The 18,937-nt window shown below is 39.2% G+C and overlaps 1 protein-coding gene across 1 annotated transcript in view; it reads left to right on the top strand.

The window, feature by feature from the left end:
• Positions 1-18,937, top strand: part of LOC126272682 (replication factor C subunit 5) — an 85,623-nt gene that overhangs the window by 53,773 nt on the left and 12,913 nt on the right. The window contains exons 2-6 of the mRNA XM_049975703.1: positions 5,961-6,025; positions 9,948-10,075; positions 11,938-12,100; positions 12,310-12,469; positions 16,631-16,842. Coding sequence (XP_049831660.1) covers positions 5,961-6,025; positions 9,948-10,075; positions 11,938-12,100; positions 12,310-12,469; positions 16,631-16,842 — 728 coding nt within the window. The remainder of the gene's footprint in view (positions 1-5,960; positions 6,026-9,947; positions 10,076-11,937; positions 12,101-12,309; positions 12,470-16,630; positions 16,843-18,937) is intronic.

The following is an 18,937-nucleotide window of genomic DNA, read 5'->3' as shown; positions in this document are numbered from 1 at the left end:
AGGTCGGGGCAAGTGTTTCTGGACTCCATCAATCGTTTCACTTCTTCTATAAAAATATGGGAAGCCATCTGGACGATTTTCGGTAAACACAACTGTCTACTAATAGCAGCAGTGCTGAAACAGGGGTGCCTCCAAACAACACCCATAGATGTTGCTCAGAAGCTGTCCGAATATTTTGCACAAACTACTGCCAATGCAAGCCAGGATCCAGTGTTTTGTCGCTACAGTGCGACTGTAGAGAGGGAAACAGTTCTGAGGCCTAAACTCCCCTTTCTCTATGTGGTATCTCGGATCGGCACTGACTGAGATTCATAACACTGCACACAGTCATGGCCAAATCCGGTATTGCATCAGTCAGCGGCATCAAAGAAAATCCTCCTTGAATGTTTTAATCTAATCCGTCAGACAGGCAGCTTCCCCAACTCATGGAGGGAGGCAACTCTGATCCCTCTCCTCAAACCAGGAAAGGACTGTACATGTCCCACTATCCCTGTAGCTATCGGAGTGTTGCCTTAATGTGCTGTGTGGAAAGACCCTGGAGCGAATGGTTAACCATCATCTGGCCAGAACCCTGAAGGCACTGATCATCATCATCAAGTGCCTTAGTCACAGGTCTTGGGGAGCAGACAAGGCACCTCTCCTTCAGTTTTATCAGGCTTTTGTGTGTTAGTGGCTGGACTATGGTTGAGCGGCCTATGGGTCAGCGAGGCCCTCTTACTTGCGGATCATTGATGCTGTCCATCATGAGGTAATTTGGCTGGCCACGGGTCTGATCGGACCAGTCCCATACCTAACATCTATACTGAGGTGGGGGAACCACCAGTTACCATCCGGCGCCAGCTCCTCGTGGTGCATCAGGCGTGTAAATTCCTTTAGACTTCACCCGCGCACCATGCCATTGCCCGTCCACCTCTGCAACACCTTTTTTTTCATCCGTCCACGAACCACGATGCCATTTGGGATCCATGTGCAACGTGTGCTGGAGTAACTTAGTGTGGAGCCAGTACGACCCCAAATCCAGGGTTTTAACCATCTGCCAGCCGGGTTCCGGGGGAGGCCCAGAGTGATTTTAGATTTGGTGCGGTACAGGAGAGAGAGCACTCCTGCTTCCATTTTAAATGTGGTATGCTCCGATATTTTATCGAGTACAATGACCGTGTAGCTGTTTTTATGGATGGGCCTAAGCAGGTGGACTCTCTTGGTTGCTCTGTCATTTTCCCGGATTATGTCCTCAAGGTCAGACTGCCTCTAGAATTTACCGTCTTGACGCAGAATTATATGCGGTCTTGCGAGCACAGGAGCAGATGAGACATTCTCCCAGTTCTCGTCTGTTCAGATTCTGTGAGTGTCCTTTACTCTCTCCAACATTTGTACCCAGCAGATACAGTACCCAGAATATCGAGGATGCCCACCTACAACTACAGTGACTGGGGTAGAAGATGTATTTCTGCTGGGTATCTGGGTACATTGGCATTGGGGGGAATGAAAGGGTGGATTGAGCAGCCAAGGAGGCGTGTCGTGATCCTCTGGTATTTCAGTGTGCTATCCCACTGCATGCTATCACCTCGCTGTTGAGGTGTAAATCATGTTTCGATGGGAAGATGAGTGGCTGGCAGTGACCAATAACAAGCTCTGTGTCATCAAGCCCACAACTCGGTCATGGAATACTTCCTTCCAGCCACATCGGCAAGACAATGTCCTTCTTACTTGTCTTCACATAGGTCACAGCCCTATGACACATGGATTCTTACTCCGGCGAGAGGACCTCCAATGTGTGGTGCTTGTGGCGTGCAGATAACGGTGTGCCACATTTTATTGGACTGCATGTTTTTAAAGTTTTGTGAATTGTCCAACATTTTTAACAAGATTTTAGGGAGATGTTCTTAATGCGTCAAAGAGTGGCAGGCACACCCTAAATTTTTGTAAGTGGTCAGCCAGTCACATATCTCTGTGCTTTTTTTAGTTCTTCTTTGTTTTGTTTTCTCTGTGTTTTAATTTCTTGATTAGCTCTCTTCCCTCCTAATTTGTTTTAGTGCATGTGATACAGAGTGATTGTGTGGTCATTTTGAGTGCATCAGTGTATAACGCTTTTAGTTCGTCTACACATTAGTTTGTTTTATAAGTGTAAGGGCGCTAATGACCTCGCCATTGGGCACCTATCAGATCTGTACTCGCGCGCGCGCACACACACATGCACACTCGCACTCTCACTCTTGACAAGCTATGCAGCCACCCTCTGTCAGAGTTGCTTACTCATCTGTTTTACTCAACTCTTTTCACAACTGACAGTTCAGACTGTTTTCGAATCACCCAGAAATGGGTAAATCAGCTGAGATAAGATTGGAGGCTCTATGCAAGGACCTCCAAATGTCCCCTGTTGTCTGTGTCCTGAGAATCAACTCTTAGTATCCTCCATTGTCCGTACCTGGTTCTATGATTTAGATAGACCTTTTTCTTTGGTCCAAAAGAAACTTAATCCTACCATTCTCAGACATGTATTTCGTTGACTTTTCCATGATTGCCCAAATTCAACATGCGTCTACAAAGATGGATTGAAAGTCAATGACAGGGTTGGCCATGTTTTTTCACATTGGGAGGGGGGGGGGGGGGGGATGAGAAATACTCTCTGCTCAGTGACACATTTGATAGACACTTAACCACAGGCAACAAACATGAATTTGAAGTACTGGCTGCAGACATATGATTGCGAGGGAGACATCAATTTTTGAAATGAAATGGTAGGCTACCACAATTCTCAGTAAGTTAAGGGCAATTATGGGGACCACCAAGGCATGGCATACTTCTCTCCAAGCCTCTCAGAAAGATGCCATCGTACTGTGCTGACTGTGGACACCATACTTACCAGTGAATTCCTTTCACATCACGAGGACTCCCCCCAATGCAGTTATGGTAATAATATCACAATGGCCTATATTCTCACAATGTGTGACCTGCTGGCTGTTCTGAGATGATCCATCAAACTGCCTAACTAATTTAAACGTATCTCACAAGGATAGGCAAATGGGAAATGGAGCTGGTGTATTTGTTGCAGTAGACAAGAAACTTGAATCCATTGAGATACAAACCGAAGCTTCATGTGAGATTGCTTGGCTAAGACTCGGGTATCAGGGATGGGCATAAAATGATAATTGGATACTTCTGTCACCCAACAGACTCGTCTTTTAATGTAAACCAAAAAATTTAGAGAAAACATTAGTTCACTTGTACATAAGTTCCCCAGTCATACTGTAATCATCAGTGGGGACTTTAATCCTCTGGTGGACGCGCCTTCTGATTTCACGTGAGTGACCGCGCTGCTCAATTTACACTGCAGTTTCGTCTTCACATTATCGTTTTTTGGCAAAACAGAGGGTAAAAACTGAAATAAGACAGCATGTCATTGCATTAAATATTTATTTCGGATAAAAGTAAAAAATTCAGTCAACTCTATTAAAATAGGTTACGTAAACAAACATCTTCAGTCAGAACAAATTTCCAGCTGCCGATCATTAGCATCACAAGAGAAACACACGACGTTTTGACAAGAATGCTTCTTGCAGACATTGTTTCCACAATTGTTGCACGATGTCTTCGTCCTGCCATTTTTGTGTCGTCCACATATGTGACATATTCTAGGTCTAAGTTCATCATGAACTGGGCCTCCTTTTCTGAATTTTTCAAGAAACATTTATATATTTTTCAGAAGGTTCGTTAGTTTCGCTCTTTGTCTTAGATGAGCGTTCATAACACTATACGTTAGGTTTTTTAGAAAAAGCCATCATCAGTCTTTATTGTCTGGATTGTATGGCGTTCAAATTTATTGCTGCAGTATCAAGATGTCGATAGAATAATGCCAGAGGCCATCTCCTGGTTGTTCTGGCTGTTGTATATGAAGCACTCCTCCCTTGGTTCTGGTACAGTCCAAATTTCTGCTAATTTCCCACTTTCAATGTCAATTTCATTTGTGTTGTGCATAGTAGAGATAACATCACAGCTTTGTTTTTTTAGTGACAGTTGAAGATAAACAGAAATCGTACTGAAAGCCATTGAGTGTTAATTTGCCTTCCCTTGTGTTACTAGCCTGAAATTTGGGTGGAATGCTTAAATGTGTAAGCATTAAGTGTCAGTGATATTGAGAAACAGTTGAAATCGTTAAAATTGAACAGAACTCCCGAACTCCCAATGAAACCCCTATTGGACTCCACACCGACTTTGCGGCTGAATTAGCCCCTCTTCTAACTATAATCTGTCATAGATCCCTTTGAACAAAAACCTGTGGGCACTTCTTTGAAAAAAAGCACATGTCACACCCATCTACAAGAAGGGTAGTAGGAGTGATCAACAGAACTACTGTCCAGTCTCCATGACATCAATTTGTTAAAGGATCTTAGTACATATTCTGAGCCCAAATGCAATTGAGGTATCTTGAACAGAATTACCTCCTCCATGCCAACCATCTTGGATTCCGGAAACATCAATCACGTGGAACGAAATTCAGACTTTTCTCATGTTACGTACTGTAAGCTTTGGAGCAAACATCCAGGTAGATGCAGTATTTCTTGATTTTTAAAAGAATTTGACTGTACCGCATCTACACTTACTGTCAAAAGTACGATCATACGTGGTATCAAATGAAATTTGTGACGGCATTGAGGACTTCCTGATTGGGAATGCGCAGCATATTATCTTGGCTGAAGAGTCATCATCAGATGGGAAAGTAACTTCAAGTATGCCCCAGATAAGTATGTTGGGACCTAACGCTGTTTGTGTTGTATGTTAATGACCATGCAGACATTATTAATAATAAACTGAGACTTTTTTGCTGATAAGGAGTTTCTATAATGAAGTCCTGTCTGATAGAAGCTGCATAAAAATTCAGTCAGATCTTGATAAGATTTCCAAGAGGTGCAAAGATTGGCATCATGCTTTAAATTTTCAAAAACTGTAAAATTGTGAATTTCACAAAACAAAACAAAACTTAGTATCCTATGACTACAATATCAATGAGTCACTGTTGGAATTGGCTGATTCATACAAATACCTGGATGTAACACTGTTTAGGGATTTGAAATGGAATGATCACATAGATTCAGTAATGGGTAAAGCAGCTGGTAGACTTCGATTTATTAGTAGATTATTGAAGAAGTGCAATTAGTCTTTTTAATGTAAATCAAGAACAGAACAGGTCCTAACATGGAGCATTCAGCCCTTCTATATTTGATATTAATAATTATTTGAATGACTCACTGTTTGTTTTAGCGTCATAAATGGTTTCTTGTCACTAATACATGATTTTTATCAATTGATAGCCAGTTCGTCTTACACCCAGATTTCATTGATTGTTAAGTAATATTGTGGTGAAAACAGAATCATTCTCAATGGCAGTTATCATTTAGTCTGTTAAATATGCTGCAGCTGCAGGGCTTTCCATAATGCCATTCCGATTGTTAGACATTAGACTCAGTTGACTAAGTAGGTCTATAGGCGTTAGTGTACTGTAGATAACATTCTAAATTGCCATAAAAATAGGTGTGGGATTGAGATGAATCAGTAGTTTTAAATTCTAGATTTATCACCTTCTTATCAATCGGAGCCACTTGAGCTGTTTTTAGGTTGTCTGGGAAACTACCAGTGCAACCTGTAAAGAGAGAGTCTTAAAACTACAAGAAGCAGTTACCATTAAAGATCTTAAAAATACACTGCTGCCTCACATTCATAGACTTTAGCAAATATGAATATAAAGTTAGAGAAATGAGATCATTTGAGGCATGGGGATAGTTTTGTGTGTGCAGTATACTGTAATATATTAATAAGGAGAACAGAATGTGATAATCACATGCCCTTTATTGCATATTGTGTTGTGACTTGTAATTTGTAGGCATAGCCTCATTACTTTGTGTTTTCTGCCATATAGTGTCTACCTGTTGCATATAGAATGTTACAATTTGTTTTTGTTACAGGGTTGAAAAATATCGACCAAAAACTCTTGATGATCTGATATCACATGATGATATTGTTAAAACAAGTAAGTATTTTTTCTCTTATTGATTTCAGAATTTATGGATTAATTTGTTTAATTAGTGTGCATAAATTTTATTCAAAACTCTAGTTATAGTTTGAGATGATGATGATGATGATGATGATGATGATGATGATGATGATGATGATGATGATTCCATGTTAGAAAAACAAACAAAACCAAGAAAATACACTCACCTACATAAGAAATGTTCTATTTTATTATGTACATTCATGTACTACACATCAGGCAATAGATTAAATTACCATAATAACCCAATTATAAAATGACCCAGATTATAACACGACCCCCTTTTCTAATAGGCTGCTTGAGAAAAATTTATTTTTTAACATGTTCTGACTAATCAAAATTAGAAACTTTCTCTGCGTAAACTGTTAACATACACCTATGCTGTTTATTGATTGTATACATTTTGATAATATAAGGAGAAACAAAACAAACAAAAAGAAACTGTGTACAATAATTTTTATCTTCAGTGCCTTTTTTTGTTTACTTAGATGGCTCGTCTGTGATATCACAATTTTTCATCATCATCACAGTCATCACCCTAACAGAACAGCTGTGAAACTTATATCTTCCTTGCCACAAATATTTGGCTGTTTCTTCCGAATATGTTGTAATTTTTGTGGTTGTGATTCCGGTAGAACCTGAGAACACATATTTTTTTAATTAATTTAGTTTTTCTTTTTTCCCCCTCTCTGAAACCCGAGTGTTTCACTTCTGTACTGAAGTGAGAATGTTACAATGTCTCATGCTTCCATATATATCGTCTGCCTGCCTCTCATTGGCTGTGTAGAACCAGCAGTTAACACACCTCCAATTATTCCTGTCATACTTCACGAGGGCCTTGACAACATTGATGCCCAAAACACGTATGTACACCACAGGCCCCAATCTTGATTGTTAGCGTATCCTGTGGAAATATATGTTGTTGTTGTTGAGTATTTGTCCAATTTTAATATCAATTTGATTCCAAAAAATGGATTTAAGCAAACTGCTGTTTAAATATGGTTGATGTGCATAAAAAGCCAGAAGTCGCAGTATACATTTCCACGGATGGCAACAAGGCGTAATTTCTGCTCACCCATAGCCAAGCTTGTTTCATAGTGCGTCTTCCAATGTTCCGTAATGTTGTTCTTGACTAACAATAAAATGTGGATGGCAGTATCTTACAGGGTGCAGGTCATACGTGGCAACAACACCTAATACATACTAAATAAAAGATTGCAATCACGACTCAGTCCAATTCTCGAAACCATGATGGGGATTTACTTCTATTGATACTATCTTGAAAACAGGTCTTTCCGCTGTAATCTATTCTTGCGATAGCTATTGCTGTCAGTTTAATGTGATTTATTTCATTTTTTAGACTTTTAATTCTGCGCAAATTCTATTTCTCGTTTCATCTTCTCCAAAGCCGGTAACGTTTTTCTGTGGTATTCTAATATGGTATGTGAACCCAAGTAGCATATCGTTACAGGTTCTCATAAACAAAATATTGACTTGAGTTCAGAATCGAGTAATGGTTTTTGATGGAGAAGCATTTCGCCATTGAATGTTACTTTTACTTTTACTTTTACTTAAAAAGCAGCATAAATGTGTGTATATGGTATCCATATGTTTGGGAACATTCATTACTAACCTGTTCAGATACAACAGAAGTCCGTAAGTTGACAGAATTTAATGTAATTTCCTCCGGTGTTTCACAAAATTGTCAATTTTTGAGCAGAGCATTACATTGTTGTACTCACTAGTACATAGTTTCTCACGTATCCCTTGCGCTAGCACCACGAGTCAAATTTGACGTGATTGGTCGAGCAAGGTCAATACTGTATTGAGTGCTTTGGCGTATCGAGAAACCTCGGGCCCATTGGAACATAAGTGTTGGGTATGACTTTTTTAAATGGCACCCTGTATTTTTTATTCTATAATTCATTTCCTCTCCTAAAGACCTATTCAAAAATGTATCACAGTGTACCAATCAGTGAAAAACAACATTATTAATTACATAACACAACATGGACGCTGACACTCCCAGCGCTTAGTGCAGGTACTCGGAGTAATGGAACGCATCGACATGCTGATTTTGACAGAGGACAAATGTAAACATAAGTAGAATGCTCACCCGTCATTCCATCAACCTGCGTCAGTTGAAGAGCTGTGTGAGTAGAATGTACACCAACGAAGAGAAATCAGAAATGCTAATCATCTGTGGGCAATTTAAGTTAGCAGAACAGTAATTGCCATACTGTTTTCTTAAGTATGCATACATTTAGTACAGTAGTTTAGTCCTTTTAAATACTGTTGTGTAGAGAAGGCATACAGTAAAGTCTGTCCTTCCTACAAACTGCATCAACATAATGTTTGTTGTTGTTGTTGTTGTTGTTGAAGGTAGCCGAAATGTTTCACAGGCAGCGGAACTGTACAGAGAGCGATATCCTGACAAGAACCCACTGCCCGACATGTTTTCTCATCTTGTTGCAACACTTCAGAAAATGGGAAGTTTCAACCCACAACAACACAATCGTCATAGCACTTGCACAGACAAAGCTGCTGAAGTTACTGTACTCGCTTCTGTTGCTATGAATCAACATGTGAGTACATGACAGCTTGAACATGAGATTGTCATTCCTAAAACCAGTGTACCTCATATTGTTACACGTCACCAGTTCCATCCTAACCATGTACACCTACATCAAGAGTTGCATGGGAATGATTTCCAGAATAGTGTACTTCTGGATGGCGCAGCTATGAACCAGAATGCTTATGTGGTATCAACACGATGGATGTCAAACACATAATGCCTTGTGTGGACAAATGTTCTGAACTGCAGGTATCCTGCCAGATGGATTGGTTGAGAAGGAGCAGTTACTTGGCCTGCTAGGTCTCCTGATTTAAATCCTCTGGACTTTTTTATTTGGGGACGCATTAAAGACATGGTCTATTGCAATATTCCAACAACTCCAGAGGACATGCAGGAAAGTATCGTGCTTGTTTGTAATTCTCTTCAGCAGGCAACACTGGAAGCAATAAATAATTCTTTCATTCAACAAGTGCACCAGTGAATCGGTGTCCAGGGTCACCACTTTGAGCACCTTTGGATGTTCTATTCCTGGGCAGTGCTAAAGAAGAGTCAAAGTTTATTTTGTGTTATGTTTTTACTTGGTTTTCATTTGTTTTCTGACAGCTCCAGCAAGTGGACGAGCTTATGATCGCGGGCTCAAAGTCAGTGTTGTGTTACACAGTTAATAACATTGTGTTTCAGTGAATGGTACACTGTGATATATTTTTGAATAGGTCTTTAGGAGAGGAAATGAATTACCGAATAAAAAAAATACGGGGTGCCATCTAAAAAAGTCTTACTGCTGTTCATAGCTTTGTACAAAACAATGTTACAATGAAGGCAATCATGCTTATTGATGTCCCCCTGGTGGCTAAAGAACATTTGCTTGAAACATTTTGTAATTGCATCTGGACGGACAGTTATTTAGGGTGGTCAAGATAAATGGGACATCCTGTGTGTGTGTGTGTGTGTGTGTGTGTGTGTGTGTGTGTGTGTGTGTGTGTGTGTGTGCGTGTGCGTGCGTGGGTGTGCGCGCGCTCTCTCTCTCTCCCCAGCAGAAGCTTCTGCATTTCTACTATAGAATATACTGCAGAATCTCATTATATTGGCAAACTATTGTACTTACATTGCTGTTTGAGAAAAATGGACCTGTTCATTTATGACAAGTTCTGTGATGTGTTGAATGGTACATGCAGTCAGAATTTGACCAATAAATATTCACCAAAGCAAAAAAATTTTTGTGTTACTGAATTAGCATTTACAGAATATTTCGTATATAGCTGATAAATATTTTAGTTTGGTAATGGAGTATATTGAATAATGCTTACTTTCTTTGTTGTCTAGTTAACAGATTCATTAAAGAGGACCAGCTCCCACATTTGCTCTTCTATGGCCCTCCTGGAACAGGCAAAACTAGTACCATTCTTGCTTGTGCCAGGCAACTGTACCCGCCTAAACAGTTTTCATCAATGGTATGTTGATTTTACTAAAAATGAACTGTCAGAACTAACTCATAGTACTTAATCTCAAGTAACTGATGATTTTTCCTATAAAAGTCAGTTTTTACGGGAGTTTTCAAAACTGGATGGGTATTTCATTTGTGAACTTAAGCCATTTATGTTTACTAGAAAACAAGAAAATGACAATAAACAATAGAATCACACATATGTTAGACATAAGATTACAGTGACACTACCAAAATCTAGGTTGTATAGGAATATTGTACTTTGAACATTGAATATAGACCACAGCACTCATAAAGTTCTCCAACAGTTTGGCAAACATTAAATGCCATCTGTCAAAACAGGTTTCATATTTATGTAATTCTCACTGTCTTCTTCCATGCAGTGGTTTGTGGATGATTCTATAAAGTTGATATCGCATAAAAGAAGTTTTTGAGTATTGAATTTGGTACAGTAATTCCCATCCACAATAGTTCACTATTTCCCATTGTAACACTTTTGTAATATATGCTTTTGTCTGGAGAGATGTACTGTAATCTGCAACAACATTTATGTGGACTAATATAAATGTATATACAGCAAATGCTAATAGTACGACACTCTCATTGTTGTCACGAAATTGACAAACATTCACTAATGCCACATTGTACATCCCATTCATCACATCATTATGAGAGAAGTGCGTTGCCAAAACGTCTTTTCCTGCAGTCTTTAAATGTTACACTGTTAACAGTCAATTTTTGACAAAATAATGTGATTGGATAAAAAAGTCTACTCGCCAAGTGGCAGCAAAACACACACATAAAAGAGGGTTATAATTAGGCAAGTTTTTGGAACCAGTGGCTCCTTCTTCAGGCAGAAGGGTTGAAGGGGAAGGAAGAGTGATGAAGGTGCGTTAAGTCACCCATAACCTTGGGTCAGGGGAGACTTACCGGACGGTAACACTAAGTCTCCCCTGACGTACAGTTCCCGGTGACTTTCCCGAGATCTACCTCTTTTTCTAGACCTTTTCAGACCTTTTCCTTCACCCCTCTTCCTTCGCCTTCAAACCTTCTGCCTGAAGGAGGCAGCACTGGCTCCAAAAGCTGGACTAATTACCACCTCATTTTAGGTGTGTGTTCTGTCACCGCTTGGTGAGTAAATGTTTATCTATCCAATTACAAGACTTAAAATGTTATGTTTTTTGCAGATTTGGTTCCACAGCTAGAGTGAACTTGTTTACTGCATAGACTCTGTTTAGTTGTAATTACACTTCCAACTGGCCAATTTTGACCCCACTATTCATTTATCAATCATCACCACCTAACGAATGCAGACATTATTACTGTAAGGTTTGATTATATAAAAAGTTGTTGACACAACACCAAGTGTAGTAGTCATCTGCCACACGTAGGATTATTTTTGGTGATGTTGCTTGATAATGACAAGTCAACATTATCCTGTTGAAGAGGTAATTACTATTACATACTGCCTATGTAGGAAAGATGTGCTTTTTTTAAATGTCACATTTCATTTCATTTGATTTACCTAGACCCAGAATTTATTTGATAGTACCTAGACCCAGAATTTATTAAATTGCATTTTAGCAAGCACATGTGATCCTTCTGGGTGGTAAATTATCAGTTGCATACTATGACCAAACTGAACCTAATTGAGTCCAAGCACTATCAACCTTACTACTGGGAGACAGTGAAGGGTGGATCAGTTACCCTAATTGCAAGTTTTTTATATTTGTGAATTAAGCTTGTGTATGGAGTGTTTGTAGAAAACATTTACCATATAAGAAAATTTGGTTTGAGAAGTACTCTCTTACATATTTGAAAATAAAATCATTGTGTAGATTCATTTCTGTTTCTTTCTTTGTTGGCCAGGTTTTGGAGTTAAATGCATCAGACGACAGAGGAATTGGGATTGTTCGTGGGCAGATCCTCAGTTTTGCTAGTACAAGAACTATTTTCAGTGCTGGGCACAAGCTTATTATCCTTGATGAAGCTGATGCAATGACAAATGATGCACAGAATGCTCTGAGACGAAGTGAGCTGTTGCTTTGGCTTCTGTTTTATACTGCTTAAACTTTATAACTGCTGTTTGATACCTCAAATTTAAGATTACATTAACTTTGGAAAAATTATTTGACAAGCACCTTCATCATTCTCCAGCACAAATTTTAATCAGTATTTAATTTTAGTTATAGTTTTGTTGCCATCTCTTTTTCACTAAACATAGAATTTTGATTGTTACAGTCATAGAAAAATTTACAGAAAATGTGAGATTCTGCATCATATGTAACTATCTCGGCAAAATAATCCCAGCCCTCCAGTCTCGATGTACAAGATTCAGGTTTGGTCCTCTGGATTCAAGTCAGGTCATGTCACGCCTTAATTTTGTCATTGAACAAGAGAAGTAAGTATTCATCTTATTACTCTCCATACTTTAAAAAAATAGGTGATTTAAGCACTTTATTTAACTTTTTACAGTAATGAATTTTTAATACAACTGCATTTTCGTTTTTGGTTGTGATTTTCAGATGAATTATAAATTAAAGAAAATTACTACTGACAGTTATAAGAGTAGTAGCACATCTGAGTAGACATAAATTGTTGTCATGCTTGCAGTTTGGCTCCAGCAAAAGAGAGCCACAGAAGATGCAATTTAGTGCCTCTTACTAGCAGGGCTGAAGTACAGGTTGAGGACAGCAGCTAATTTCTTTGATATAAAAAAGCATTTGATTATGAGTAACATGCAATACTTTGGCATGAATTATAAAATTATGGGAGCAGGGAAGCAGCTCAAGAATCGTTCACCTTGTAGCTGGATAGTATGTAGCAAAAGATTGTCCTCCATTGTCAACAAACCGGGAAGAGGTGTTAATATGTCTGGGAGTCATGTAAAGTGGGGATGCCACAAGGTTTTGTTGTCAATCCATTGCTTTTTCTTGATATGTATTAATGATCTCACGCAAAAAACTCTTTGCCGACAACTCAGTATTATTGTGAAAACCATGGAACATAATAATTATATGCTGTGCAGCTAATAGGGTAGTTGGTAATGTCAGCAAGTTACTTGCAGAGAACAGATGATTGTGTTAACAAAATGCAATGCATACAGTTTTTGAGGTGGGAGTCTTGTAAAAATGATTTTTTGTTCCAATGTATTCTTGCAGTCAGTAAAGTCACTATTTTGACTGATGGTAGATTGATTTTTTTTTTTAAAGTATCACATTCGAGATCTTGTGGAGAAACTGAATTCTACTGTCTTTACCATAAGAATAATCTCCACTCTGTCTGACGCTGGGAGCTTCTTTACTTTGCTTTTCTCTTCTATGGTGTTATATTTTGGGGCAACTTTGTGCACTGTCCAAGAATATTCTTAGCCTAGAAAAGGCACTTAGACTGAACTGCTGTGTCAGTTCACAAATTTTATGGTAGGCTGTCACTCAGACAATGTTTCCACCAGGTGAGAATCAACAGCCGTTAAGTACTTTAGAAAATACAGTGTATTTCCTTGTAACTTGTACTTTTTCAATTTTTGCTGTGCACAACTTTGATGTTGATAGACAAACAGTGGTGATGGTCTGTGGCGGAAACTGGTAGATAATATATTGGTTAAATATAATGGCTGATGGTTAAAATGCATTTTCTAATGTCATTTAGTTGTCTCAGAAGTCTTAACTCTGCCATCCCTGTATGTGCATTCCATCACAGGAGTTGGTGATAACATTGACTCATTCAGAAGAAGCTGCAATATCAATTCAGTGAATATTAAATGGGAAAAGATATGCATGAACTGCAATGAAATGAGGGTTCTGACACCGACTCCAGATAGTGGGACAGTGTTATGACAGAGTCTATAGATATACAGGTGACAAATAACCTAATGAATCGTCAATCTGAGTACCCACAATGAGGGCAGCAGTAGAGCTCCATAAAAAGAGCAACTATGGGTGTGTACATGAGAAACAAACTCCAGATAGAACACCAGGCGCACCAGTTTGAAGATGGAATGTCGCAGGGCAGTTACAGTGGGAGCAAACCACAAAGGGAACACCTGGAACCACACAAGACTGAAAATAGGATACCAGCACGCAAACAGGTGCATGGGAAGGAAGACAAAACACCAGTGCTTGGCCTGGTGCATCGAATCATGGAAGGAATGCCTAAGAATGTTTCTAGTGGGAACTTACTGCAGAGAGAATATCTGGAAATGCAGCAGACCGAAAACGGAATGCCTAACTGTAGACAAGTGTTCAGGACAAAGGGGAATGCCTAAGTATGCTGGGAGCAGACTGCAAATGGAACCCTTGGAGCTGACAATGGAGCAGTGGCCCATTCCACTGATAAGCAGTATCAGGTAGCACCTGACGAAGATAATGGGTCACATTGTTGTAAAATCATGCAAGAATGGCATTGATATCTGGCAGAACATCTGACACCTTGATTGAATTTAAATTGTGAGGTGACATTGAAGAATAGTATGATCAAAGAATGTGAACCAAAAATATTATTTATGTAACCAGATCCTAACCAATAAAACTGCCCAGTGTTACTCCATATGATGGTCTAATTTTGGACACGCGTTGAATTTCAAGCAATTGTTCCATATTTCGCTCTTAATATAATTTTGGACACTTAATTATCTTTTTAAGAAATTCAGATATTCAGAAATTTCGTTTACATGTGTAGAAAATACTTTATGTGCAGTTACAAAATATTTTACATGTCTTCAGGAAACATGTACCACATTAAAGACTTTGACAAACATATTTAGAAAATATTTGATTAGTAATGTCAGTCTACTCAAACTTTAAATCATTAGTTTTCAGTATGTTCTCTGTGAATAAAAACTTCTCGTTTTCTTCTCTAGGAGTTAGCAACACTCAGACAATTTGGTGTTTGAGTACCATATCATCATCATCTGGAATCTCAAGGAAAATAAATACAGATTTCCTGCCTTGATATGGACCCAGAAATCTGACTCCCACTTCTTTTGCACCCACGTCATTAATGATTCTAAAAAACTGCTTATTTTGCTGTTTCCTTCTAATCGTGTGTATCTCTGAAGTTCAGGCGGTATGTTAAATTTGCTGCATGCCTTTCTGTAAGACAGTTTTGTTGATCCTATAGTGGCAACTGCCTTTTCAGGATTTTGAAGGGTCATAATTGCACCTCAGAAGTGCAACAAGCCTCCTGTTCTAATGCTGTGGCATTATCCAAAATTCTCTCTATGTATGTAGATATCTGTAAACAGTACACCAGACATTAGTGCAAGTGGGATATGCAGCCATATTACATTCAGATTTCCTTCTCAACATTTAAATAAGGAAATTATGCTTACCTCTTTTTCCTCTTCTAGTACTGTGATGAAAGTATTCATGTAAAGATAACTAACAGTAATTGTACACAGCACTGAAAACTACAGACTGCAGTCTCAACTTACAAGTGCAACAATGTATGTTTGAATCTGCTTAACAATACATAAGATGTAAACAGCAAACTGCATGCACAAAGTAAAAGCTTGCGTTCAGTGACCTCTGAAGTTATCCCTGTTTCTGATATTTTCCTGTCTTACCATACATTAGTTTGTTGTTAATACAATTCACATATTAAGTTTCTGTGATTTGCTTATCTTTTGCTAATATGTAGTGTGACTCATTTCATATCCCTGAAGATTCTTCTCCTTAATGGGGTATATGGACAGGCTTCTGCGATTTGTTTCGTTATCAACAATTACTATATACTTCTATAGAACACTACTTAGTTGACCAGAAGATAGTGCCATAGGATAGATAGGATAGTATACTAGCAGCCTTATCAGTTAGTCAACATACAGAAAATTCTAAGTGCAAAGCAGGCATAATTACATTTTTCAGTTAACTTATGCATGTGCTGGTAACTTTATCATCCATCTGGTCGCGTAACAAATTCACACGTGGAGTTTTGTGTGATGTTCATCCATTGATCCCTACTTCTGGTACCAAGAAATCCCTTTTCTCTATTTAGAATTATGTAACACCAGTCTGTGTTTCAAGTTTGCAAAAAGTGAGGAATTTGAAGCACATGTGCTGTACACGTTAACCCTGTTTATCAGATTGGCTCTGACTTAAACATGTCCCTAAATCTAAAGAAATGAATGCTACAAAAATTGTTGGATTCAATTAAGAGTTTATGGAAGCCATAGATGGGTATTTTGCAGACGTTGCAGTTGAGTTACAGGATGTACTTACTTGGAAAACATTGGACAAAGTCTATTGATCTAACAGGATACTAAATTACAAAATAAGTGCAATTTTTACCTAAAGAAACAATCTTTCACTATAAATGAAAACACACGACATGGGTGTAATATTCTACAACATTTTAGTGTTGTGTGTCTTTTTCAGTTGTAATGTGTAAAACATTCTGCTAGAACCAGTGGAGCAGTCAGTTAATACAAACAATCTTTCACTTCCAGGCTTAGAAATTTTCTCCTTTACTTTTTATAAGTGTCTGTAGTTAATAAAATGTAAATGGAATGTCTCCTGTTAGTGCTAAGATCATTATTTGTTTGTGTGCTTTGAATTCACAGGGTTGACTGTACAGAGGATGGGAAGAAGGCATTATTAACACTTTCAGGAGGTGATATGCGAAAAGTTCTCAACATATTACAAAGCACCTCAATGGCATATGGGAAGGTAACCGAGGACAATGTCTATACATGTGTTGGCCATCCTCTCAAAAATGACATTGCAAATATTGTGAAATGGCTGCTTAATGATGAATTTGCAGACTGCTATAGGAGTATCCTTTTATCTGTGTTTCCATTAATGTTATAGTCTCTCTTGAAAGTTGACATAGATTGCGTTCAGCTATTGTTATGTGTAAGATGTACAGACCTCATGGAAGAACTGGGATTTTGCATGTTGTGCAGCTTAAAAGAAAAAAATTTGACTGATAATTTTCGGTAAGTGTGTTACAAAAATAATACTAGTCATGAGGACCAGTTGTTTGGAACAAAGTCTGCAACATTTACAGGTTAGCAATGTTTTACATTAACAGTTCTTCATGATTTCTTGAATATTTGTCTCCAGTTGGCTAACTAAATACCATTTATAAATATTAACATAAATAATATAGGAGAAAAGGTAACATCCCAACAAAAGCAGAGGTGTTGAGTCATTGACAAGCAAGTAAATATACAAAATTGAGAACTTTAGAGCCTTTCAGATGAAATCCGTTTTTGAGCTAGTACATGTGTGTGCCCACAGCTGCAGTGTGCTGGCTGAGTACATAGCTGAGTACACAATCACAGTTCTGTATGTAGAATGAGATGGGAGATTGTGTCAGGCACAGAATGGAGAAAAGGGAAGGTTTGGTGAAAGGTGACGGACATCTCTGAGGGAAGCAGCTGGTGTATGAGATAGGAATGTGCAGAGATTCACAATAACTCATAGTATAGGAATGTGACTCTTGAACCACATTACCAGTATGTGGGGCACATGAGACGAATACTTCAGGTAGTGAATTGGGAAGGGGTGATGGAAAACGGGAAGGAGAGGCTGGCACTCCAGGGTTAGTGGGAATTGAGGCCAGGAGAATTACAGGTATGGAGGATGAGTTGCAAGGATAATCCCCATCTACATAGTTCAGAAAAGCAGATTCTCTTGGTTCTATTGAACGAAGAGCATGTTTGTGAAATCTTTCTGTGACTATGAAGCAGTCATTGAAATCAAGCATTTTGCACGCAGTACCATGTCTTCCACTGTGCGGTTAACTCTGCTGTTGATAAGTATCCTCATGCTCAGAATTGAGGGACATCCTAGCCACAATCTCTCCCACCCATTCTGATGTACAAGGGGAGTTGGAAAATAAGTTTCCCCTGTCCACTGTGGGCAGAGTTGTGTGATATGGGCGAAAGATGACACGACAGGTGAACGCACACTTGCAAGACACCGATACACTATTGGTTAGAGGCTGACCACGATCAAGCAGATGGCACTGTTGCAGTGCCTGCACAAAGCATAGGCTAGCCGCTCGGTCTTTTCCTAGAGCTATGGAGAGAAGGTGCGTTTTGGAGTTAGAAGTGAGAGCTGTTATCCGCTATGAATGGGCACGTGGTGTATCGGGCACAGAAATTCATAACCGCCTTGTTGAGGTGTATGGGTCAGGTGTGATGTCGAGGCAAATGGTACGGAGATGGTGCCAGCAATTCAGTGATGGACGTCAGCAAGTGCATGACATACAGAGACCTGGACAGACGTGCACAGCCACTACAGATGCAAATGTCAGGAAGGTGGATGACATGATTAAAGCGAACCGGCATATCACCGTCAATGGAGTAGTGGCAGAACTTGGAGTTGGACATGAGAGAGCTCACAAGATCATCCCTGACATTCTTCGATACCTGAAGGTGTCAGCATGATGGGTGCCCCGCCAACTGACCTTGACACACATGCAACAGTTCAAAAGCACTCTGTCTGCAGGTAAAGTGCTACTTGCCGTTTTCTGTGATGCCAAAGGAGTTTTGCTGCCGGACTTTCTGGACGCTGCAACCATCAATGCTGCACGGTACTGTGTCACTCTATCAAAATTGACAGAGGTGATTCAGAAAAAGCGGCCTGGCCTTCTCAGATCTAGCGTTTTGCTGTTTGACGACAGTACGAGACCACACATGACGACGGCAACACAAAACCGTATTGCATCTCTTGGTTGGGAGTGCCTACACCATCCGCCTTATAGTCCGGATCTCGCACCAAGTGACTTCCATCTGTTTCCTGCTTTGAAGAACGCTCTCGGCAGAAGGCGCTTTGGCAGCAGTGCTGATGTCAAACAAGCAGTTAAACGCTTCTCCTGTATGCAAAGCCCTGATTTTTTCTTGGAAGGCTTTTTGAAACTT

Source organism: Schistocerca gregaria, chromosome 1 (genome assembly GCF_023897955.1).
Source record: "Schistocerca gregaria isolate iqSchGreg1 chromosome 1, iqSchGreg1.2, whole genome shotgun sequence".
Taxonomy (NCBI): Eukaryota; Metazoa; Arthropoda; class Insecta; order Orthoptera; family Acrididae; genus Schistocerca; species Schistocerca gregaria.
The sequence above is the reverse complement of the archived record's forward strand: the minus strand, read 5'-3'. Positions and strand labels throughout refer to the sequence as shown.